The sequence below is a fragment of the Adiantum capillus-veneris genome, chromosome 25, assembly GCF_014529385.1.
Source record: "Adiantum capillus-veneris isolate H3 chromosome 25, ASM1452938v2, whole genome shotgun sequence".
Taxonomy (NCBI): domain Eukaryota; kingdom Viridiplantae; phylum Streptophyta; class Polypodiopsida; order Polypodiales; family Pteridaceae; genus Adiantum; species Adiantum capillus-veneris.
In genome coordinates this window covers 98876724-98902143 of record NC_140955.1, presented here as the reverse complement: position 1 = coordinate 98902143, position 25420 = coordinate 98876724, and the positions used below count along the sequence as shown (strand labels likewise).

The following is a 25420-nucleotide window of genomic DNA, read 5'->3' as shown; positions in this document are numbered from 1 at the left end:
GTTTCGGCAAAAGGGCAGTCCCTTTGAGGACTTTGCTTTTATGATGGCCTTCAAATGGATCCAGTTAAGGTAGATATAATATTACGATGGCCTCATCCTAATAATCTGAAAGAGCCTCCGATTTTCTTAGTAATGGGAGGCTACTATCAGAGATTCATCAAGGACTATGCTAAGATAGCGGTTCCTATGACGATTAGCTAAAAGCTAAAGTAACATCATTTTCTAACAATTGAAGAAGCAGAAGATAAAGAATGCTTTACTTGCACATTGTGTGCATTATAAACACACTTGAATGGCCAAAACTACTTCCTGATGCACAACAAAAGGCTTGAGTGAGGTCTCTTTTAGGAGACCCTAGGCTGAGCCTGCATATTTTGGGGAAAACCTGCTGGCCTCAAGCATCACCTTGATTGATGATTTAGAGCCGAGGGAGTTCTCTTACTATACAAATTATTTGTTACAACAGAGAAGAGAATTCTCTTCAAAGACATGATACTATTGCCAACAGCAGCATCTTGACCTGCAGACTGAAATCCCATACCATATGCATCTTTAAATTCAGTAATTTATGCCGGTATTTACCTGCATATGTGTTCTCGATCAAATTGCAGCACCCTCTCGACAAGTTCAGCAATCATCTTGGAGCTTTGTTTGATGTGAACATGGCCCCGCCTTCTGGCTTTTCTAAGCCCACCTTTGCTTAGCATTGTGCTAAATTGCCCACAAAAGGTCACCTCGGCCTAGCATTTTACTGAATTGCCCACAAAAGGTCATCTTGATGCCAATCTGCCCAATTTGCTTCAATTTTTCTTGCTTCACCTCACCAAGTTGCTTTTTCTTGCTCCCACTCAATGCTGCATTACTGTTTGTATGACTTCAAGGAGCTGCTTTGCTTGAAAAGGCTTGCATGCATATGCGTCCATACCCGCCTCTAGACATTTATCTTTGTAACCTTGTATGGCATGGGCAGTGAGGCCGATGATTGGTTTGTGAGAAAGCCCAAATTTATCTTCATCACTCCGAATAATTTTCGTGGCTTGCAGGCCATCTAACACCGGCATCTGATGGGAAATTGCTCCACATTAGAAGATTGCTCAAACGATTGTTGGCAAGACTAACAGGTTCAAACGCTCTTTAGTGGGGCTATGCAATATACATACCCATGAAAAATCAAAATTGCAAGAGAACAAACAAGCTTCAATTAGTGGGGCTATACAGACATACCGGTTCAAAAGCTCTTTTGTGGGGCTATACATGCATACCCATTCAAAAGCTCTTTAGTGAGGCTATACATACATACCCATGAAAATTCAGAATCGCAAAAGAAAAAGCTTCAATTAGTGGGGCTATACATACATACCCATTCAAAAGCTCTTTTGTGGGCTATCCATACATACCCATTCAAAAGCTCTTTAGTGGGGCTATCCATACATACCCATTCAAAAGCTCTTTAGTGGGGCTATCCATACATACCCATTCAAAAGCTCTTTAGTGGGGCTATACATACATACCCCTTTAAAATAAGAATTGCAAGAGAACAAGCTTCAACTGTCAATACAAAATTGAGAAAAAAATATACAATATCAAAAGCCAAATGCACAACTAAGTGCTAGAGTGGAGTGCCCAATCAAGATCTCACATTATGTGAAGGTTTAAAAATAATCGCATGCTTTTTTTTCCATGTTTGAGACACATACAACCCTTGAGACACAATTTATTGAAGACATATTGAGTAACAAAATTAACAAACCATGAGGTAGCAAAGAATTTGGCCTTATACCTGAACATCCATAAGAATAAGATCATACTTTTGGCGATCCTCCTCAAGAGCATTGAGGCATTGCTGGCCATCACTCACCACCTCCACATCAGTTCCAAACTTCTTAAGCTGTTGGCAGACCACCTTCTGATTGACAAGATTATCTTCTGCCAGAAGGATTTTCATACCTCTAAAGAGCAAAAAGGGGTCATCAGCAGGGTCATTGGTTTCAGAAAGCTCAGTATTTGGGGTTGATTGTGGCACTCGGCATTGTTCGCTCTTCATTATCTGAGGGATGTAAAGAGAGGGTGTGCCATCCTTCCATCTTGGTTTGTCAATATTCCTTTCAAGTGATTCATTCAATGCTAGTCGTCTCCCTTCATCCACTGATGAGCTGCTTGCAAGAGCATCAAATTGGGTTTCTTGTTTAACTACCTTGCCAGAAAACTTGTCAGTATCTATATTTCGGATCGGCAACATAGAATTAGACATTAGCTGACTCGGTGAAACCTCATCAGCCCTTTGTTTGGTGAGATTATCTCCCGACCCCCTTGGAATTTCAGAAGCATCGCTGTCGCAAGTTGCAGGATCCCCCCTTTCAAAGCAAGCAATAAAGTGAAAGGTGCTCCCTTTCCCCAACTCACTCTCCAGCCAGATTCGACCTCCCATCATTCCAACCAACCTAAAGCAAAAAAAAACAGGTTTCGCATCAGATTCTTAGTCTAAAAGGAAAAAACAAAGAATTGCAAGGACTCTGAAGGTGTTTAGTCGACACACAACTAAGCAAGATGCTGCAATTATTGAAATCCATAGAAATGCTGAAAAGTATATGCAGTACTTCTAAGGCCATACATTGCTTTGAGCAGCAAATTGCACAACAAATGCCACTTAAGCCAGAAGGCATGACATATTGACACTACAGGGTTAAGAAACCTATGTGAATGAGGAGGAAAATACTCAGCAAAACACAAGGCATCACACAGATGCTGCAAGGTAAAGGAACCTATGTTGATGAAGTGGGGAATAGTTAACGAAGTATAAGGCATTCAGATTTAAAGTTAAGTACATTCATGTGATTCAATGCGACTTGCAGACAAGCTTTGAGAGACTTTACTAATCATTCCTACACGAAAGAAAAAAAATTCCTTGGTCATTGCATTTCTAGAAGCATGTGGGACAGACCAACTAAAGGGAGCAGTAATCCATCAATGTGCTAGCTGCAGTTGCGTACTCCATGAGAAAGGATGATGGTAGATGCCTGTCGGTTTTAATTCTTTAGGAGAGACTTAACAAACACAATATAACCATCATATCTGCTCATACCTCTCAACAATACTGAGCCCCAACCCGGTTCCTCCATAAAGTCTTGTTGTAGAGCTATCTGCCTGAGAAAAAGCTTTGAATATCTCCTTCTGATTTTCTTTGCTTATGCCAATTCCTGTATCAGAAACTGAGAAAAGAAGCTGAACTGTTTCCTTTCCTTGAAACTCTGACTCATTTCTGCAAAAGTCATTTGATATTGACAGTCGAAATCCCGACAACACTTTATCAAGTTCAAACGAAGAGCCCCTGATGCTTCTGCCTCTTTCGGTGACCAAACAGGAGCTGTCGCTCGAGAAATCATGCTCACAGCCTAATGAAGCTGTATGGTTAATTGTGCACTTTGAAGACCCAATCCTACCTCCTGAGGAGCTTTTTTTAGGCCTTTTCTCATGAGCACCTTCCCTTGTACAAAGTTTTGCAGACACAAAAATGGATCCCTCGTGGGTGAACTTGATCGCATTTCCAACTACACAATAAAAAGAAACAGATGATCAAAACCTCCTCTTTAGGAAATGCCTTACTCCACAATTCTTGATACCTTTTCTCACCTAGGTTCAGAATACATTGTTGCAATCGCCCAGCATCTCCAATCAAACACTTTGGCACATCACTGGCTACATCACATGAAAGCCGGAGGTTCTTTTGTGCTGCTCTGACCTGGAAACAGGTAGGGGCTCTCTCTCTCTCTCTCTCTCTCTCTCTCTCTCTCTCTTTGGAAAAAGTCAGGGCTGTATATTATTGAGTACAAAATAATCCCAGTGGATGCCAAAATAGCCTATCACGTGGGGTGTACAAGCTGAATGAAAGGAGGAGAGCCACTATAGTGACTACTCGACTAGAACAATCTCATGGTGGTCGGTGTGAGGAGTGGAGGAGAAACCACTGAGAAACAGGTAGGGGCTCTCTCTCTCTCTCTCTCTCTCTCTCTCTCTCTCTCTCTCTCTCTCTCTCATAGGTCACTTTGGCCTTTTGAAGACGTTAATATAACATTTCATTTATAACATCTCTCTCTCTCTCTCTCTCTCTCTCTCTCTCTCTCTCTCTCTCTCTCTCTCTCTCTCTCTCATATCAGGATCAAAGATGTCTCGGATTATTCCTACTTGAGATTCAGAGACATAGAGACGCTCTATTGAATGGGCAAAGACAGAGACAGTCCCAGAGACGCATCTCAGATTTCTTCAGTCTGAGTACCACAGAGTCAGAGAGGACACCACCACCAGAGAGCTCGGTTCCCACCCATACACACATCAGCGGTATTCTCATTGATCGAGCTATTGAGTTAGGGAGATCGAGACGACCGCGACTGAGGAGGGGGGCCACGCAGCACCAGCGGAGATTGCGGCAGAGGATCCACAGGATTCTAGCACGACACCCAGAATGTCGATCGGGATAGGCTTCATGCTACTGCTATATTGTATCATGGTGACACTTATCCCCACTTTGTACCTTTATGGCATGATACCATTGCTCAGCCTACCAGCCACCCATAGGAGTCGGTAGCACTCCTATCATTTCTTTGTTTGTAGTTTTCTTGTTTGTACCCAGACTTGGTACTAGACTCATCATTGTAATCAGTTGGTCTCATAGGTCATTTTGGCCTCTTGTAGACGTTAATATATCATTTCATTTCATTTCATTTCTCTCTCTCTCTCTCTCTCTCTCTCTCTCTCTCTCTCTCTCTCTCTCTCTCTCTCTCTCTCTCTCTCTCTCTCTCTCTCTCTATACAGCGGAGTACCAGCAGAGGCCAAGACATGCCCCCTGTGTGACATCAAGCCTGAGACAAAGTTGCACTACACATGCCACTGCCCCGTCTACTACAAGATACGAGGCCGCTTCCATTGCTTGTTCAGAAAGAGCTTTGGACCACTCTCTAGAGTCATGCGGTATGAGGATCAGAGATGCCTGGGTTTGTTTTTGCTCGAGCTGCGCAAACACAGAGAGAGCTTGGTGAGAGGAGAGCTTAGCCCGTTTCAAAGACAGATCACAGACTTCTTTAGAGCTGCCACTGGACACTGGGAGGAGCTACTACCACAGCAGAGCTCGTCGCCTCACACCAGAGGCACATTGATCGACCGAGCGACCGAGCTGGGGAGATCCAGATGCCCACGACTGTGGAGGACTACACAGCATCGACGAAGGCTGCATCAGAGGATTCGGATCACTTTGGCTCAACGTGCACGACGCCCGATCAAACTACTGACCATGGAGGAGATTGACGAGATCCGCCAGCGACCGATGGTGGATCTCTTGTGATCTAGCTATCCCAGCTAGTTGCTTAGTTCACACCTAGTAGTTTAGGATTCCATAGTATTTTATTTTGTCATCTTGTTACTCTGATTTTGTATCAGATCCACCACATTGTAAGCCACTCCCACCCTTACTTCATCGCGCATCGGGCGCGCTCCCGTCTTCACCGCTCATGTCTTAAAGGGCATAAGCCATTAAGATCACTTGCAAGAGAAGGATCCAAGATTTATTTTGAGCTGTTGTTTTTCTCATAGACAGTACCATGCAAATGTCTATAGCTACCAAGCCGCACACTTCCACGGACTTGGCAAGCTTTCAAGAAAAAAAATTTGCCCGAAGTTATATGGTTTTTACATCTTCCTTCGGAGTGCAACTTCTGGCAGAGTGGGGTATCCTGAAATGCTTGCCATGGAAACCCTAGCAGATTATAACTTGAAATTTCTCGACATCTCCTAGTAGATGTCACTTCACGAGCAGATGACCTTGGAGGTCCAGTGCAATTGCTATCTTGGGATTACCATCGCCGCCACAGAAATATTGTCTGTCCAAGAGCTGATGGACCATGCTGTGCTCGGCTACGACCCTATGAAATGAACCTAACCCTTATTTTTTGGTGCAGGTTTTAGGATGGAAAGTCAGTCGACTTTTCGAGCTCGACTGATGTCGAGATTGCTTTTTAAGTTTGAAATCTGTTTGAGAACTTGTTTGGTGATCCTGTTTGGATTTTGTTTAAAATGGATGGTATCTGTTTTGAGCTTGTCTTGGTGCCAATTTGAATTGTTTCTGGTTTTAATACTGATTTCATTGATTGTTAATGTTACTCCCGGGTGGAGAAGTGAGAAATATTGTTTTGATATTGTTTGAACCTCCGAACGACGCAGGTTGATGCCTGGGGAGCGTTCCACTGTATGTTAGAAAACCTCCGAACGACGCAAGCTGATGCCTGGGGAGAGTTTGGTTGTATGCTTGAACCTCCAAGCGACGCAGACTGCGGTCTAGGGAGCGTTTGGTTGTACAATTCCTAAGCTCATGGCCCGGACCTTTTTAGGTTATTTACGGAGGGAAGTGACTGTTGCAATTAGGGTTGTAGAGAAATGCACACAGCTTCGAGAAGACGAAGGAAGCTCAAGGCACACAATTGAGAGTGTATTACTTAGTGTGCAATGGAAAGATAGATAGCCCTAGAGTGATAGGCGTATATACAATGCACGTGGGAAAAAACCTCCTAGAGAGGGAAAAAATGCCCCGATGGTCCTAGTGTGTTCACACACATCACTACCACATGTATATGGTAACAAATTCCCCCTGGAGTGATGCGGTGAACAAGAGCTGGCTCATGAGTAATGGGAAGTGCCATGCCTTGAGGATATGATCAGTCCACAAAGGGGAGAAAGCCCAAAGCTTTGCGGAAAGCTTCAAGCTTCTCAAGAGACAATGCCTTTGTGAAAAGATCTGCAAGGTTGTCCTGTGTTGGCACATAAGCCAAGCTGATCTTTCCTGCTGAGAGCCTCTCCCTGACATAGTGGTAATGCAACTCAATGTGCTTTGTGCGAGCATGAAAAACTGGGTTCCTCGCAACTGCCAATGCACTCTGACTGTCAGTGTAGATAGTGTTGGCAATGTCCTGTCGAACACCCAAATCAGCCTTAGACACTCAACCGTAGCTTAAAGACTGCCCTGTACTCAGCCTCACAACTAGAAGTGGCCATAATAGGTTGCTTCTTGCTCAACCATGATATACATGACTGCCAAGCATGAAACGAAAACCACTTGTGGACACTCGCGTGTCAAACCAACCAGCCCAATCTGAGTCCGAAAAAGCATGTAAGCCTGGCAGCAATGATTTCCCCTTGGGATAAAACAAGCCAAGATGTAAAGTGCCACTAAGGTAGCGGAAAATCCTCTTGACAATCTACCAATGCTTAGACTATGCATAAATCTACTGACTTGTGAGACTGCAAACTGAATATCTGGCCTCGTGTTGCGTACACAAATGAGGCAGCCAACAACAGTTTGGTAAAGAGTGACATCAGCAGGATCGCCACCATCATGTAGACTTAACTTCAAACCTGTTTCCATGGGAGTGGCAATAGGTTTGCAATCCTCAAGTCCAAACTTACATAGCAATGTCTCTATGTAACTTTTCTGACACAAGGCAATACCACCATCACACTGCTTAAACTGTATACCCAAGTAATGATGCAACAACCCCAAATGTTTCATCTTGAAAGTAGCATTCAAATCAACCTTAAATTCAGCAATATGTCTCTCATTTGGTCCAGTGATCAGCAAATCATCTACATAAAGAACCACAATGAGAAGTACATCACCCTCACGCTTTACATACAATGTGCTTTCCGTTGGACTGTTACAAAAGCCTCGTTTGACCAAATGAGTGTCAGCTTTCTCATACCAAGCACGAGGAGATTGCTTCAACCCATACAAAGCCTTCTTACATCTGCACACTTTGTCCTCTTGTCCTTTTATGACAAAACCGCGAGGCTGCGCTACATAAACTTCCTCAAATATGTCACCATTCAAGAAAGCAGTAACAATGTCTGATTGATGTACATCCCAACCAAAATGAGCTACCAGTGCACATAGAAAACGCACAGTAGTCATACAACAAGTGGGAGCAAAAGTCTCTTCATAATCTATGCCTTTTTGCTGTGCATAACCCTTTGCAACAAGTCGAGCCTTATGGCGATCGATCTCACCATCCGGCTTGCGTTTTAACTTGTAAACCCACTTCGTACCAATGGCCATTTTGCCAGGAGGCAAATCACATAAAGTCCATGTGTCATTTTCTATAAGTGCATCATATTCTGATTGCATGGCAACCATCCAATTTTTTGAATTTTGTGCTTCATCAAAAGACACAGGTTCCTCAACATCATGTAAGCTAGACACAACCAAAGCATAACAATCTAATGCATAAGATGCATGGCGAGAGCCTGAACGAGTACGACTAGACAAAGGTGCGTCCAATTTACTGTCACGCAATGTATGCACCAGCCATTTTGGCATACCTCTAGCCTGCTCATTTTCAGCCCTTTCCTAATCAAGTACATCATGTACATCTGCATCAGTAATAGGCTGATCTGTAACATTTTCTGAAACCCCTATAGGTTGTACATTTGCCTCGTTGGAATTTACATTCGAGATTCCACCACTAAAAAGAGGCAACAAAGTGTCATAAATGTCCTGTAAGCTTACATTATTGTCTCTAGTACATGACAGCAAGGGCTGAACAGAATCTTCCATAAACACTACATCCCGTGAAACCAAAATACGCTTTGTTTACGGATGATACAACCTGTGACCTTTGCTTTCAGCACTATAACCAACAAAAATACATTTGACATCCTTATCATCCAATTTTCTGCGCTACACTTATGGCACTAAACCATAAGCCAAACAACCAAAAACACGCATGTGCTCAATAGATGGCTTTCTATCATGCCATGCTTCATTTGGAGTCATAGACACCTGTTGAGTACATAAGTGGAACACATGACAGCCTCAAGCCAAAACGAATGTGGTAAAGCTTGACTCTTGACCATAGATCTTGCCATTTCCGTAAGAGACCTGTTTTTCCTCTCAACAACACCATTTTGCTGAGGCGTATACGTCACTGTACATTGGTGTTTTATCCCACGACTAGCCAGAAATGCATTGAATTCATGAGACATATACTCCCCCCCTCAATCAGAACGGAGGGTGCCCATAGTACATTTCGATACATTTTCAGCCATAGCCAGAAATTGTTTGAAGCACATAAAAACTTCGGACTTCGCTTTAAGCGGAAATACCCATGCATGCCTGGAGTAATCATCAATGAAAGTCACGAAGTACTGGTAATTGCCCAAGGACGGAGTTTGCATGGACCCATAAACATCACTATACACAAGTTACAACCTACATGTGGCCCTAACTGAACCATCCTTTGGAAACTTGGAACACTGCATCTTATCCAAAATACAGCCTTCACAAACATGTTTGACAGGTGCTTCAAGAGGCGGCAAAGAAGCAACCATATCAGATTTCTGCAAACGCAGCAAACTTGCAAAATTCAGATGACCAAAACATACATGCCAAAGTTTTGCATCTGAAATAGCCCTTGAATGTGCAACTGCATTTGCAAAAAAATTTGTCCACACTTGTCATACAAAGTGAGCTTATACAGCCCACGACACAAAAGCCCAAATGCAACAATTTCATCACCAAAACTGAGATCATAAACTGTACATGTGGATGACTACAAGTCCAAGTCTAGCAAGTGCAGATACAGACAAAAGATTCTTCTTGATCCCAGGTACATGAAGTGCATCAACAAGTGTGAAAGAACTGCCATTTGTAGCAGTAAGCACGATCTTTCCAACTCCCTGAACCGGATAAGAGGCATTGTTGGCACAAGTGACTGAATTCCCATGAGGGATAGACTCGAGAGAGAGGTGAACAATTCACGATGTGAGGTAATGTGCTTTGTAGCACCACTGTCGAAATACCACACATGTGAATCTGCAACAACTGACATGCATGCATCATGGACAACAGGATTGTAAGTGCACTCTGCACTAAAAGCCCATTCTGCATCAACATCATCATCGCAGTCTCCTTTCATAGAAGACTCAACAATGGCTGCATTTGTAGTGGAACCAACATTTGCAGTGGAACCACCCTCTTTCTTCTTAGCCTCTTTGGCCTTCAACTTAGGACACTGCTTGATCAAGTGATCATTAGCTTTACAATAATGGCAACGCATCTTCTTTTTGCCCTTATCACCAGAATTTCTAGACGAATTGTTGCCAGCAGAAGCATTAGGAATAGAATTTTTGCCACTCGCAATAGAACCATAAGAAGTGGCTGCATTGTTGTTACTACCCTTTTCTTTGAGAAGCAATAAAAGCCTGTTCAACTGCACGCTGCCTAGTTCTGATTTTTCTGGAAAGTGACTCTTGCAACAACAATGTGCATAATGCATCAAACTTGACAACTTCAGGATTTCCTTGGGTCATAAGTCTCCAAGTACTAGCAAAAGTTTGGTAAGAATCTGGTAAGGGATCAAGAACAGTCTGCACAAGGGAACTGTCTAAAATGACTTGGCCTGCAGAAATAAGTTGCTCATTGATATCCTTGACTCTAGCAAGGAAAGTGTCCATATCATCTTCCTCATGCATAATCTTCGACTCTAGCTCTTTACGCAACAAAGCAATTTTAGCCTCATTGCGACTTGCATAAGGACCAGCCAAAATATCCCATGCTTGTTTTGCAGATTTTACTGAACGAATGTGAGGAACATTGGTGCGCTTCACAGACAACGCAATCAATGCATGAGCCTGCGCATCCTTTACATCCCAACGAGATTATTCTACCATAGGCAAAACAACTTTAATAGCAGCAATTCTTGCAGCAAGACCTGCAACATCTTCAACATCGCCTGCATCCTCAGAACCAAGACGTACATCAATGCTCTGCACAATATTCCAGACGCCCTTTGACACAAGAACATGTTGCATCATGTAAGCCCACATAGGGTAATTGTCCCCATCCAACCTGTCCTCAGTAGCAAACATCTTGAACACATCTGTGTTGTTGCCAGCCATGGTAAATGCTGCACCTGATGTGAAAACTGCCCGAAAAGAGGAGAAACGAAGCGGGAACAACACGTGCTATATAGCACAAACCATAGAAGACTGTAAGACACCTGTTATGCAGAACACGGCACTGACAGAAATTTTGCACAAAATGACGAAATTGCTTGTGCAGACCTGCCTGTAGTGGAAACAAAGGCCGAAATGAGCCCGAATCAAAAATCTGAGCTGCGAACGCTCGCCAAAGCTCACAGAAGTCGGAGAAAGTGAGCAGGCATGTGCAGGAGCTGCTGGCGACTAAGCCCGAGAGGACGCAACCTGCTCTAATACCAATTGTTGGAATTAGGGTTGCAGAGAAATGCACACAGCTTGGAGAAGACGAAGGAAGCTCAAGGCACACAACTGAGAGTGTATTACTTAGTGTGCAATGGAAAGATAGATAGCCCTAGAGTGATGGACGTATATACAATGCACGGGAGGGAAAACCTCCTAAAGAGGAAAAAAATGTCCCGACAGTCCTAGTGTGTTCACACACATCACTACCACATGTATAGGGTAATAGTGACGAGGTAGTCGTTGAGTAGCTTTATACTGGAGACTGTTTGTCTCGGGGGAGTGCTCAGCGGCGCTGTTTGTTGTGTCTTGTAACATGCATATGTGAGCATTTGTGTTGCATTGTGATGTGCCAACCACTGAATATTCCTAATTGGATGGAAGATCAATACATGGAAGATCAATACAGTCTGGGTGTGATGGCTAACTTTACTACGTTGGAATATCAAGAGTTCCGATCTGGACGAAAGGAGAAGCTAACTCCTTGATCAAAAGAGCCGAAAGGAGAAGCTAACTCCTTAACAAAAAGAGCAAACTGAATGTCCCTCGGAATGACCCTCGAAAAAATTTTTTGAGCTAACTTGAATTGTTTTGCAAATATGCTGTAATCGCTTACGATTACTCTCATTCAATAAGGGGAGATGTAACAAACTGCTGACGTGTGGACCTACTGAAGAATGGAGCTACCGGCCGAGGCGCCTAAACCCTAGTAGAAGCAGAAGCAACAACAAATTTCCGCAAAATGCGTAGCAAGCTGATGACGTGGCAAATTTTCAAAAATCACACTGATTGATGACGTGGCAGAACTGTACGGATTTCTGCTTTTCACACTGGCGATGCTGACATGGCAAGACTGTACGGATTTTCGTAAATTGCGCTAACAGCTTTTTGGCTTTTCTTTTGGACCAGATGCTTTTGAGTTTGAAGGCTTTTTGCTGTAAATTCTTTTTAGGCCAAGGGCCTTTAAATATGAGGTTAGGGCTCATTCTCTGGCATGCTTCCTAGAGAAGGTGCAGAGTCTGGAGTACCGACTTGTACTGTGTTGATGCAACATAAAGAAACACCGAAAGGGGCACCAAGGTTTGGGGCCATTACTCTCTGGGGTGGAATTCCGCCACTCCGTGTTGCATGTCGTCTCTCTTTCAATTCAGTTGTTATTGAAGTGCTAAAAGTTTGTTCAGTCCGTTCTTTTCTATTGGCACGTGGTGCCCGTCTTGTGACAACACAGACTACTTCTGTAAGCTCATTTGATTTGATGTTGGAAGAGCAGATGCAGTGTCTGAGTACACGAGTGACGGGGATGTCACATTTGCTTCATCTTTTTCTCCCAATGATGCTCTCATGCTATGGATTGTGCTTCATCTTTTTCTCCCAATGATGCTCTCATGCTATGGATTGTGCACTTCCTTCGCAATCGTTGCTAGATGCGGATGCTACGCCACACCGTGACTTGTTTTGTAGCTATTCTAGCAGGATGCTTGGCAGTGTACGCTTGAATGATGGCTTAGTGCATGACATAGTTGGTGCAAGAGAGGTGAGACTGTCATTACCAAGTGGTGCATCATATGTGCTTAGACGTGTGCATCATGTGCCGGACATGACAGTGAGTTTGATCTCAGTTGGTCACCTTAGAGATTGTGGATGCCATACTTCGCTATGAGAGCGATCCTTTACGATGCATTTGGGTTCACTAATCCTTACGAGAGGTGCCAGGAATGGCATGGTTTACCCTATGCACGTGGATCGGATACGAGATGGTGCAGTCTCAGTGACTTTGCAAACATTTACTCAACGGGATCCGCGATATGTCTTTTGCGGATAAGCTCAGTGCTGTGTAGGACATGTCTGCAAATACACAATGAGAGAGGCAATGCTCTGGTGAGACACAACATGTGTTGTCAGAGTTTGTGCGGACAGAGGTAGAGCGGGTCTACTCCTTGGAGACAGACAGACATTGACAACATGGAGTTCTTTGATATGCTTATGCTAGATGCTACCATGGTTATGCCAAGACAGGTAGAGCATGATACACTGGATGCAAGGATAGTCGCAGTGTTGAACACCCCTGATTGGTAACATCCATTTGTCTCTAGTCCTGATGGTACAGAGATTTCACATAGTGCAAAGGCGGTTGGCAGGGACAGGTTAGCCGAGGTTGCACGGATTCCGCCAATGTTCGGGACACTCATGTATGACCTTTTGAGGTTGAGACCCGAGATAGCAGTTGCAGTGGAGCAATTGGAGTTGGCATTGTCAGTCCTACAGTGACAGACACACAGACACTAGCATGATGCAGAGTGGAGATACGCAGACCATTATGAGATATTTGCGGGATTTACATGCAGGCTCTAGCGTGGATACGCACGCTCGCCTATCCCTAGAGCCGATACGACTACATGTAGATCGACTAAGCGAGCCAATGGGCAGAGACTCTCACCTATTTTTCTTGTACATAGTCATTACACTAGGTTCTCTTGCTTAGAGGCACATTGGCCTTTTAGTGGGAGAATGTTGGGGCAAAGGCCTTTGTGCCTTGCCCAGCCACCCAGGCTATGGGCACCCGCCCACTTCTGTACATTGATATACTTAAGAGTGTATAGGGGGTTGCTCTCTTGGAGTCCTCCCACCCTATATCTTTGTGTTCCTATGTGTCTTCTTCATCACCGCACCGCACCGCACATGCACACTTGCACGCGCTCCCGCAGAATGGATAAGAATGCACTCTAGCATCTCTACCTACACACCCCTTTTCGCATGGGTTGGTGATATGGGAAGCCCTTGTGGTAATGGTTGTTGGCTTCTGGGCTTGAGGGTAAGCTTCCAGTGGCTCCTTGGCTGGGACGTGAGCCCCATGCCCCTTCCTTAAACTTGTCCAGTGTGTAACTGTGGCTTGTGGCATGGCATGTGTGCAGGTGGGATCCTGAAGCGCATCAATACATTGTGCAGATTATCAATAACATCGAGCACTATCGGCCGAATAAACTGGGGTGCAAGAATAGCAAAGCTCCCTCTTATGTTCTGGGTTACAATGTTGGTTCGCATTGTGCCTTTCAATTGCACACAAGGGCGGACCCACCTATGCAAATAAATATGAATGCAGTCTACAATTATTGCTGCAATTTGGAAGATGCAGCAACTCCAAAACTGTATGGAGGCCAAATAGATTGATGGTTGTGCACAAACTGACACTATTGCATGTGCAGTTCACAACTACATAAGGTTATGTATCACGCCAGCCAAAATTCCATTGTGCTACACCATTCAAGTGGTATTGCCTCCTTCACTTGAATGCTGAAGAAACAAGCTTCCATCCTTTTATCAAAGATGGTTTTACAAATCAATAGAATAACTATAGAGATTTCTTCACTATGTAGGATTGAAAAATGTGCAGATACATACTTGAAGCATCTTGATGGTGGACTCAATGGTGCTTGAGAGATTAAAGGGAAGATGCTCCAGCTCGAGTCGTCCAGCTTCTATCTTAGCAAGATCAAGTATAGCATTCACAATATGCAGAAGACAGTCAGCTGATTGAGAAACTGTTTCCAGATGTTCCCTTTGCTCATCTGTGAGATCAGTATCCAATGCCAAAGATGTCATTCCGATTATGCCATGAATCGGGGTCCTGTACGTCAAGTGCAAAAGAGCCAGCTCTTAATTGCATTTAAATCAACAAAGTTGCATCTAAACAATTGATTGTTTTTTTATAGATAGTATCACAAGCATCTTCTGAAAGCTTCCTACTGGCAAAACCCTGTCATATTTACTACATTACCTGATCTCATGGCTCATGTTGGCAAGAAATTCAGACTTTGCTCGGCTAGCTTCTTCCGCTGCTGCTTGTGAAGCCTGAAGCTCAAGATTTGCCTTCTGCAGCTCCTTAGTGCGTTCTCGCACCTTTGTAATGAAGTAGACAATAGGAGAAATTTTTAGTGACCTAAAATCGGCCCACCAAAATGATTAAGCGATAAGATAAAAGCACTCTGTGGGTACCTGGGACTCCAAAGTGAAATTCATTTCATTCAACTCTCCTTCCATCTGTTTACGGTCATGCACTATTGCAGCCAATGTTATTGCCACCATTGCCAGCACACTTACAAACATTTGCACCTGCAAAAGGCAACAAAAAATTTGATAACTTATGGCAGAGTTCCAGCTGTGCTTATCTGTTGAAGAGCATTACACTTCTTAGTGGCTGTAAACTTTTCCAAGTCTGAAACTTTATCCAATTTACATCCCCAGGGAAATATTTAGAGGTATGACCTTGATGACATGTAATGCCTCTCAGAAAGAAACACAGGGACCTCACAAAATTCTACTTCATTACACCGAATAGATGCCCCTTGGTCGTCTTTAAAAAACTCATAAGAATGTACAGAACACCTCAAACTACATTTTAATTAAACTTCATTACACCAAAACACTCTTAAGTGCTGCTCTAGCACTTCTAAGAGAAGGAACATATGAAGCACCTAAGGTTCAAAAAGTTGACCTGAAGTAAGGAATTGTCACTGTTGTCATCATGATAGAGAGGTCCGTGGTGCTTTGCCGTCCCCCCACTTGCAATGACAGCTACGACGACCACTGACAGAGGTAGACCCACACGGTTGAACCGAAATGAAGCCCAGATGACCACGGGAAACACTAGGTAAGACAAGTGCTGCACAAACTCATTGTTTGGGGATCCAAGATTGAAGAAAATAAACATAGACAGTCCAATCAGGAGAAGAAACAGAGCCACACATTCCGAAAGCCTAATGAGAAACTTTCGGATGGAAAAGTCTGGGGCTTCACCTACTGTAGCGCTTTGAATGTTGTTATTTGTGTCCACCATCTGTATGTTCGACTTCATTGGACCCTCTGCCTCATAATTTTGGCTCTCACTGCAGTAAACATGTGTTTGGACTCCTTGTATGTGCCTCTGAGTGTCTGCTATGCGCCTTTCACATTTGCACTTGCTGCAGCAGTTGCTCAAGAACTTGTTAAGTGAGATACCATGCAAGGAAATGTGATCATCACGTGGAGCCTTTTTAGTCAAAGTGTAATTTTCTGGAAATGCAATTTCTATGTCTACAAAATCTGTTTGTATGCCTGAATGAAGCTTATACAATTTGTTGTCCCCCGTCCACGCGGTCGGCAAAGATTTTCCTTGGCTATTGGTTCTGCTTTCATCAACTGAAAACAAGCCCTCTTTTGACAAATCCACAATGCATAATCCATTATCAGAACCACGATCCGTTCGTGTTTTCCTAGTGCCCAAAGTGGCATTTCTTTGAGATCGTAAGCAAGCTTTCATAGGCTTGCTTCTACCCCAACAGAAAGTTTTGAAGTCTTCGTGGAAAAGATTCCAAAGATGCAGAATACACGGTGTGTAGCAAAGAATAGCTGAAAGATCCCCAAGCACCCATGTTGGCCAGATCTGCATAAAATGACCCCATTTAGAAATCTTTGACATTGAGAGAACAAGAGCATTTCCCGTCCCGGCGATGAGCGTTGTGATGGGTGCCACCATGAAAAGCCACAAGGCATCATGTAATGTATCAACAGTAAGAGTGCCATCTCTGGCATCCTGTATTCAAAAACCCATTGAGTTAAGAGTTTGATCATTATTATCGGATCCTCTAAACATAGATGCATTCAACATCAACCATGCATAGCCAAGTTTTATAAAAGGGGGCTTCAACCTGTACAAATGCACAATTAGGGGGGCAATGAAAAAATATGTGCATAGAAAGCCTGTGTCAAATGTAAAAGTGATGGGAGTGCAGCCCCCCTCTGGGAGAGCGTACATATGTGTGCTCCTCACATTGTGCACAGGTGGAGATGGCGCAGGCACAGGAGAGAGAGAGAGAGAGACGTGCAGACGCCAAGAGGTAGGTTGAATGCGGTGTTGATTGGTTGGGATGCAGTCACATAAGTAGGCGTGGGATGCATCGATTGGCATCTCCGGTGATGACGTGGATTATTCAATCCAACACCAAATCTCCAACAGAATGGGAATCTTGAGTGTGTGTGTGTGTGTGTGTGTGTGTGTGTGTGTGTGTCTCCTTTCCAACAAAAGAGCAAGCAGAAGCTCATGACATGTTTTGAGATTATGTGCTACTAGATGATGAGCAAAATGATATGTTTCCAGTGTAATGCTAGTAGATATAATCAGAGTACACAGAATGGCCTTGTTTCCAATTCCCTTTACAATAACTGAAATTTTTAGCTGAAACCAAATTCCATTGGACAAGATCAGTGTATTTTGCCATTCTATGCACAAGCTCAGCATTTTTATGTCCATGTTAAAGCAAAAAACAGCTTGTTTTCATTCTCAAATTCCTAAACAAAAAGGTAATGTAGAGAGTAATGCCTTGCCTTCAACTCAGAGGATAATCACTACCAGTGACAATGCTGAAGAAGTTCAGCATGTTCACCATCTTATAGAGAGAGAACTACTAATGATCAGGAAATTCTAAGTGCGTCACAAGCTTGTCTATCAATTCTCCACAATAGAAACGAGTCTTCCTCTAGCTTAGAAAATTGAACAAATTTAAACCACTTACTTTAAGTAGAGGAAACAATGCTTTTTGCAAGCAAAGAGAAGTTCTTCAGTGGCGTTACCTGCCATCTGAAGCATCCATCTTTGTAGCATAGGGGGTGTTTCAAGAGCCATGCACATGAAAGAGACTCGATCATTGAGAAGATCCCAAAGGCAATGGAAGCAGGCAAGTAGGATCGAAGCTTCTGTTTCTGAAAATACCAAACATTGATTGCAATTGTACCAGATAGGATACCGGGAAAGACCTTGCAATCGAAGATAAGCACCGCAGCCACCATGATGCCGGAGGGTGCCCAAATAGGAGAGGCTTGCGAGCTTAGAATAGCTAAAGTATCAGATAATTGCCCTGTTCCCACATATATACATGCAATCAAGAAGTTCACTAGAAACCACCTTGGTGATCCCCATTTCAGATCTTTCATGGTGTAGACCTTCTTTGAGAAACCATGAGAAAGAAGTTTCACTGGCTATTTACTTGTGTGTAGACTTTTGTACTACCTTGTAAGCTATGCACCTTCTCTGAAGACTACACTGTAATCATACAAAAAATTGCAATGGAGGGTACGTTAAAGCCAAGAGTTACGTGTTCCCTTCCCCATACTCGTGAAAATTTCCAGAGAGCCTAGTAGTGGGGCACTTCCACTTAGCACTTTCCAGCTGACAATTGTTGAAGAAATGTAGCATTTTCCTAAGAGGGTCCGTGGCCTGCATGTCTGCTGAACTAATCAGCAGCCCTCAGTTTTTGTTTTCTGCAGAGAGAGGATTACATGGCGTTTATAAGCTTGTGCTGTCTGGGTGGAAGAAGCCCTGCATAATTTGCAATAAAACCACTCAACCACACTGATGCGCGCTCGTGCTTGGAAGAAGCGTCTCGAGGAGCTTAAATGCAATACCCACTTCTTGTTTTCTGCATAAGATTACTTGGACATGACCTTCTGCTTCCGTGGTGGAAGCCTTCCAGCAAAGCGAAATACTGACCTTTTACAATATATAGATATAGAGGGGGAATAATGCCTCAAAGCTGGCTTGCTCAAGCTTGCTGCTACAATGCAAGAAAAACTCCTGCAACAAATGATTTCTCAGGCCAGCACCCACCATATTCTGCCTCTTTGTGTGCTTGCAGCGGAAAACTTTGTTCACTTGCAGGCACAATTTCCAAAAGAGAAAAAGTTCACGTTTCCAAGGAAGCCCACCTTCACTGTTTCCGAGCCCTGCGCGATCACTTTCGCGTAAGCTGATTTAATTCTTTCGAGGCTTCCTCACGAAAATAAATAATTAGACGTGCCCACAAAATTTTGCGAATTTCGAGAGCAGAGAAGAACGCGGAGAGAGAGAGAGAGAGAGAGAGAGAGAGAGAGAGAGAGAGAGCGTGTGTTGTGGAACACTGACAGAAAGCTCCAGCTAGCTGGAAATGTGCGCCTCTCTGCAGAAAAAAGCTCAGGCTAGCGAGGAAAGAAAAATGCGGAAGAGCTCTTTCTCCCTTTGAAGAGAGACCCAACTCTGCTTTGCGCAAGAGAGGAAGTGGGTTCTCTTTATTTGTGATTCTTGTGGTCTGTGAAAGCTTCTTTCCAGCAGAGCAAAGATGGCCTGCTTCTTTCTTTCGACTATAAAGAGGCGCAGGCAGTTTCCTGGGCAGGAGGCGGCGGGTCCTCCAGTTTACGTAGCTCGCAAACAATTTAGAAGGTGCCCCTTCTGTGTGTATGTGTATGTGGCTCTTTTCATGGGTGCCTCTATCAAAGCTCTATGCTCTCCATAGCTGCATTACTTCTGAAATTAGGACAGCCGCCCGAATGAAGGAAGGATGTCAAGCCTTGCTTGTGATCATCATCATCATGCATTTTAAAGTTGGGGGGAAATGCATACAAAAAGCAACACCTGAAGGGGGGGAGGGGGGGGGGGGGTAACCACTTTCTGTGTTGGTAAGAGAGGGAGGGGAGGGGACTTGGCAGGGAAACCCACACACTCCTTTTGGTGCACTAGGGGAGGAAGTTGGAACCCCTTCCCCTCAGTAAAGAAAGGGGCTTTTTGAGAGTTAAAAGAAGCCTTCCCTGAAGTGACAATTGAACGGGGCCAGCCAAGGTCAGGAAAGACAAGGACGTGCAATTGAACCCTAAGTTTGAGGATTCTACATGTGTCTAAAGTGAGGTAAAATGGGTTGTGATGTGTGTGTTTTGTGTGTGAGTGAGAGAGAGAGAGAGAGAGATCTTGCTTCAAAGAAACTCTAGCATGTGTATGTTCCAATCTCCCATGAAAAGGGCCCCTAAAAACAATCTCATTAGCATGGCATGTTTGTTTTGACAATAACACATTCAAAAGATACTCTTAAAGATGAAAAAGTGAAAACAGCTTGGCTCCTTAAAAAATCACATTCAAAAAAGTTGCGGGTATTGAGGTGCCTTGAATTGTTCTAGTATTCTTATGGGTTGGGAACTTGGGGTTTTTAGGTGTGCACGCACCAAAAATATTACATTTCTTAAGAACTTCATTCCCAACACAAGCTTCCCACTTTATGAAGGCATAATTGTCTTAAAAGTCTTGCAATGGGAAGTACCTTTCATTGTTTATTGAGGGAGTGTCCTTAACTTGTGAAGTATTTAGATTAGCTTCGAAATTAAGGACTCCATTGCCAACGAGCTCCCCACTTCATAAAGTCACCATTCCCTTACAAAAGCTGTGGTCTGTTGAACATACCTATTCTACATAACTAGAGAGAGGAAAATATGTAACCCTATGCTGTTGTGGACACTAGAGAAAAGAAACGGAGGGAGAGGGGTACTTGAAAGTTGAGAGAGACTTGACTTAGGACAACACAATACAATAAATGTTTTTACCTTTCAATCATATGAGACCACCACCAAACTCACCATGGATTACCTATGGATATCCCAATATAGAGCCACTTCCCAAAGGGCATGGGGTAGTTAGGACTTAGGAGGGATATATGGTTGAGATTAGGCATCACAAAAGAGTGGGCAGTCTCAACCTTCTATCAAGTTGCCGCACAAGAGGTGAAGTAGGGTGAACTAGGACAGGCTAGTCAACCAAACTGATCCAATGCTTGAGATTGTTGTGATTCAAAATGCCTAATCTCAACCATACATCCCCAAAAAGGACCTCTCATGCCAAATAATTTCGAAACACGCACATGCCACACACACACACACATACACACATACACGCAATGTATTCAAGAAGTGACCACTTGTCCATGCCGGGGGGAAATGCCAAAAGAGGAAGAGAAAGAGAGGATAAGGCACACACAAGTTGGGTGGAGATCTATGTATAGCACATTATCTTCCAACTCCTTATTGACCTCTATAGATAAGAACAATAAAATGATGATGTTAGTGTAAGGTTAGTCATGGGCGGCCATGCTTGACCGAGCACAATGACCCTTTAACCCATCAACCTCTCATTGAAAGGCCGATGTGCCTCTAAGCAAGCTATGGATATATAGAAAAGGACATTGTGCAGGTGAATCTTGATAAGTTATTTGCACTTGTCCTTAAGAACCTCTGCTACTTTACATTTGTCAGGCTAGGGTAAGACCGGGCAGGCCAAGGGCCAAGACAGACATGCGGTAAAGGGGGTTCTATTATTCGCAAGGCCAAAGGTCTATATAGGACACAGTTGGGGGGTGAGTTGCATGGTCCAGTCCCCTCTGGTCTCAGATTGGTATACGAGCTCAAGGGAGAGAGGAGCTATGGAGGAGGGGGAAAGCAGACATGAAGGTGGCCGCCTTGCATGGCTATGCATGTTCTCTCTCTCTCTCTCTCTCTCTCTCTCTCTCTCTCTCTCTCTCTCTCTCTCTCTCTCTCTCTCTCTCTCTCTCTCTCTCACACACACACACACACACACACACACACATCTGTTATGTCGTGCTTGAAGAGCTGCAGGAAACAAGACTTGCATGGCGAGTTCGACATCGGATTCGACAACAACGGCGAGAACCGCCCCTTGCACACACGCAACAAAGAATTTTGAACTCCCACCATTTTGAGCGCAGGTGGGGTTGGTAGATTAGCGCTAGTCTACTGAGCAAATCTCGTCACAAGCATGAGACTACATGAACAACATTGCATGTGGCGTGAGTCCTACTTGCCTTGCGCAGACATCCCACCATCAACAACATAGAGGTTTACAGTGGCCTTAGGGTATTTTTACAAAAGTGCTTAGGGAACACCCAACCTCCACTACAAAGCTGGAGAGCAAACGAGGGAGAAAACACGATAGGCATGGGCCGGTGATGTTAGTCCATGGCCAACACAACAAGATCGAAAAAGACTTCGATATTTCAGAGTTTTGACACTACTATCGAGCAAGTTTTGTGAACGTGAGAAGCTCAGGATTTGGCAAGCTCGCAATTCCTGATCCGAAAAATACTTTTAACATGGTAATTGTTCCAAACTCTTCATTTTATGTCGTAGGTGATCAAGGGCATAGCAAGAGCTCCATAAGACTAGGGAAGCAGCCACGCAAAGCAAACGATTCAGATCACCACCAAGGAGATACGGCAATATATTTTTTGCATGCCTTGTAGATTTCAAAAATGATTGTGCTGGGAAGTGGAAAGGACATCCATCAAGGCTTCGACTCTTCAAAACACCCAAGGGGCACAGCCATGCAAACAATTCAGCATGCAATCATAAATTAAATTTAGCATTCCGTAGGCACTAGCCATGTAAGGCATGTGAGCAACAATACCCCACACACCATGCAAGGCATGCAAGCAACAAGTATAGATTTTACAAGCTTCGACTTGGATTCCGAATTGGGAAAGGCCAAAGTAGGACATCTATTGAAAAACAATAGATGTAATATATGAACTAGGAAACAGTATCCGACAAAGAATTAATCGGTTCTCTTTTTTATTGAAAATTGCTCGATTATTACAATGGCAAGGTCAGTTGACATGAGTACTTCATGAGGTTTGAAGACCACAGTCACGCAAGCCTCGACTGAGTACAATTTCGATAAGAAGCACGACTTCTCTCCATGCAACGCATTGGCCAGAGCGCCTCGATTGAGTACAATCATCAGGTTTGAGATTTCTTATTTTCATCAGTTTTTTAGCTTTATGAATGAGATCGTATTGCAGGAGTTTTCAAAGAGGTTAACCTTTGCGGAAAAAGCAAGGCCAGGTGGCAATTCATTCAGTATCTCAAGGAGATAGCTCTTGATCCAGGGAGGTCATGGATTCTTGGCAATTGTTAGTATGACAAGGCCTCTTTACAGTTCAAGACGTTGAGTGTGGCATGGAAAAACATTTAAGGCAGGCATGGATTGCATTGCGTTACAACAAGGTTGTAAGTCAATTGGGCCATACATTTTGTTGGTCAATATTTCTTTTGATATGTCATCTTTGTGCTAGCAAACGGAGGGAAAAGTAAGGCTCGCATGAGCACGGCTCCATACCTATGTATATGTCTTGGTTGCATGGTCACTCCAAAGAAATATAGTTTGTCACCACAGCGCAAGCAAAATAAGAACATGAAAAACATTAAAAGCACATTGCCATCCACAAATATGAGTTGATTCCAATGTTGACAATCACACACCAGGATGCTACGACTTTCGATGCCAAGGACAATGGTCACAAAAAGTCAGTAAGTACCTTAAATTTAAGTTTCATCTTTTGAACTTATTCCATCTTGAAGATTATCTACCTTGCCAACTTGACAAGCAAATGTTTCTTCGGTCAAGCGGAGTTTGGCAGGTAGATGACATTTGATAGCTAAGCTTCAGGAGCTATCTCTTATAATATTGGGCAATCTCATGATTCTCAATAAGATGCATGACTCGGCAAGGCCATTCCTCTATGAAAGATCGACAATGTTGATTCTCTTTTTCTTTGGCATTTGTGTGTCAGTAGGAGCACTTGTTAGCTATGAGCATTTAGGTTATGTTTTGTCTCACCTTGTCAATGATCTTATGTGAAATAAGGCTTCACTTCAGGGCATATTGCACATAAGCTTCCAAAGTTTGGAATATGCTACTAGCATACGAACTTGGGAAACTTGGCAACATGTCTACCTGCTTTCTATTAGAGGTCGTATGAACCAAGCCACGAGGGCATGCAAGGTACATGCGACAGCACTAACTTTCTCAGCATACATGGCTACGAGCCACACTCAAGTGAAGACAACTGCTCTCAGAGGGGTGACGAGGTTACACAATTTCAAGTTCTACTTGTTTTTCTCTCTCTAATATTTCATTTAAAAAAGATTTCTTTGATGTGCAAGGCAAAGTGTTTTGACAAACTTAACGCAAAGCAAAGCTTCTATTTAGTGCCATAGTACTATCCATTGAGTTAGGATCAAGGATAATGGCACACATGCTCGGCAATAAGAGGATGTAAGCTCACACTTATGGTTTGCAATTACCAATTGTGATGTATCCATGCCAATACACATCGTGCAAGGCGCGTACGGCATCTACTCACATTGTGAGACCATCATTGAAGCCAAGGGCTATCACACTATTTTTCTTATATGCATGCATGGCATGCCAGTATGGTGGACTCATTCCCCCTCAAAGCATGGTTTATGCTTCCACTCTAACATCAACTACTCTATTAAGGAAGAATTGAGATTGTTATATTTGCTTGTGATCGTTTTAGATGTTTACAGCGACAACGGACACTTTACATCATTGGTTCTATGCATAAGGTGCAACCATATATAGATGACGCTTTCTATGGTAAAAAGTAGGGGGGGTTCTAGTCATCGAGCAAAAAAAACCAAGCGAAGATAAATCCGAGCAAATTGATACAAGAACAATAATGGTGAAAGCAAAAAATTATTCCATGCACATTACTTTCACTACCACAAATCTAACACTTAATTGACAAGAAATAAGATTTTAGAACCATTATGAACTCGAGACACAAGCAAGCAATCTCTTCATACTCAAAACATACATAATTCAATTCCATGTGGCATACCTAGCCTCGTACATAGATTTTGCAAAAAACACACAACCTCATAAGACTACAATGCTATCCAAGAACCTCCTAAAGCATGAAACACCTCCACTTTTGTAAGCAAGACAAAACAAGGGCCTAAAGCAAGTGAGAACAAGTGTACACTCTCTCTCTCTCTCTCTCTCTCTCACACACACACACACACACACACACACACACAACTTCCAAGTGCACCACCCTTGAGTGCCCCTCCCTTTCCTCTTTCCAGCTTGACACTAAAATGGTGGAGGAAATGAGAGAAGTAAGTTGTGGATACACCCACTGCAACTACATTGATGACGTATGTAGTGGCAATAATGAAGTGATGTGCCCAATGCATGCATGATGAGCTCAAGCATACCCAACTGCCTCATGACCATCTCAACGAGATTCTTGAGGTGTGATTTTTCCATTGCTTTTTACCAGACTTGACTAACAATTAATCCATGTTAAGATCTACTAAGAACGAAAGAGAAGGGCCCATTCTATGAGGCTCATGTGAAGTAGATACATGTTTAGTTGTTGCTTTTCTTAGTTGTGACAAAAGATGATTTCTAAAGTCTCCTTTACTCAAACGGATTTATAAACAACGACATTCTTTGATGGAAGCTTGCAAGTGCAAATTGGGGCTTGTCTGGATAGAGAAGACCATGAAAGGG

At 43.3% G+C, this 25420-nt stretch overlaps 1 protein-coding gene across 3 annotated transcripts; it reads right to left on the bottom strand.

Moving 5' to 3' along the window:
- Positions 1–234: 234 nt before the first annotated feature.
- LOC147425359 (putative histidine kinase 6) lies at positions 235–19679 on the bottom strand. 3 transcript variants are annotated; one of them, XM_086500716.1, is made up of 10 exons: positions 17863–19679; positions 16051–16825; positions 15749–15900; positions 15250–15366; positions 15032–15153; positions 14656–14881; positions 3631–3739; positions 3083–3548; positions 1781–2441; positions 235–1061 (listed from the first exon to the last, which is right to left on the bottom strand). In XM_086500716.1, the coding sequence occupies exons 1-10, from the start codon at positions 18220–18222 to the stop codon at positions 849–851; spliced, it is 3201 nt and encodes a 1066-aa protein (XP_086356842.1). In that variant the 5' UTR covers positions 18223–19679; the 3' UTR covers positions 235–848. The 3 variants fall into 3 exon arrangements, with proteins under 3 accessions (XP_086356842.1, XP_086356843.1, XP_086356841.1); XM_086500717.1 differs by having other exon boundaries at positions 15749–15840; XM_086500715.1 differs by having other exon boundaries at positions 15749–16825; positions 17863–19678.
- Positions 19680–25420: the final 5741 nt, after the last annotated feature.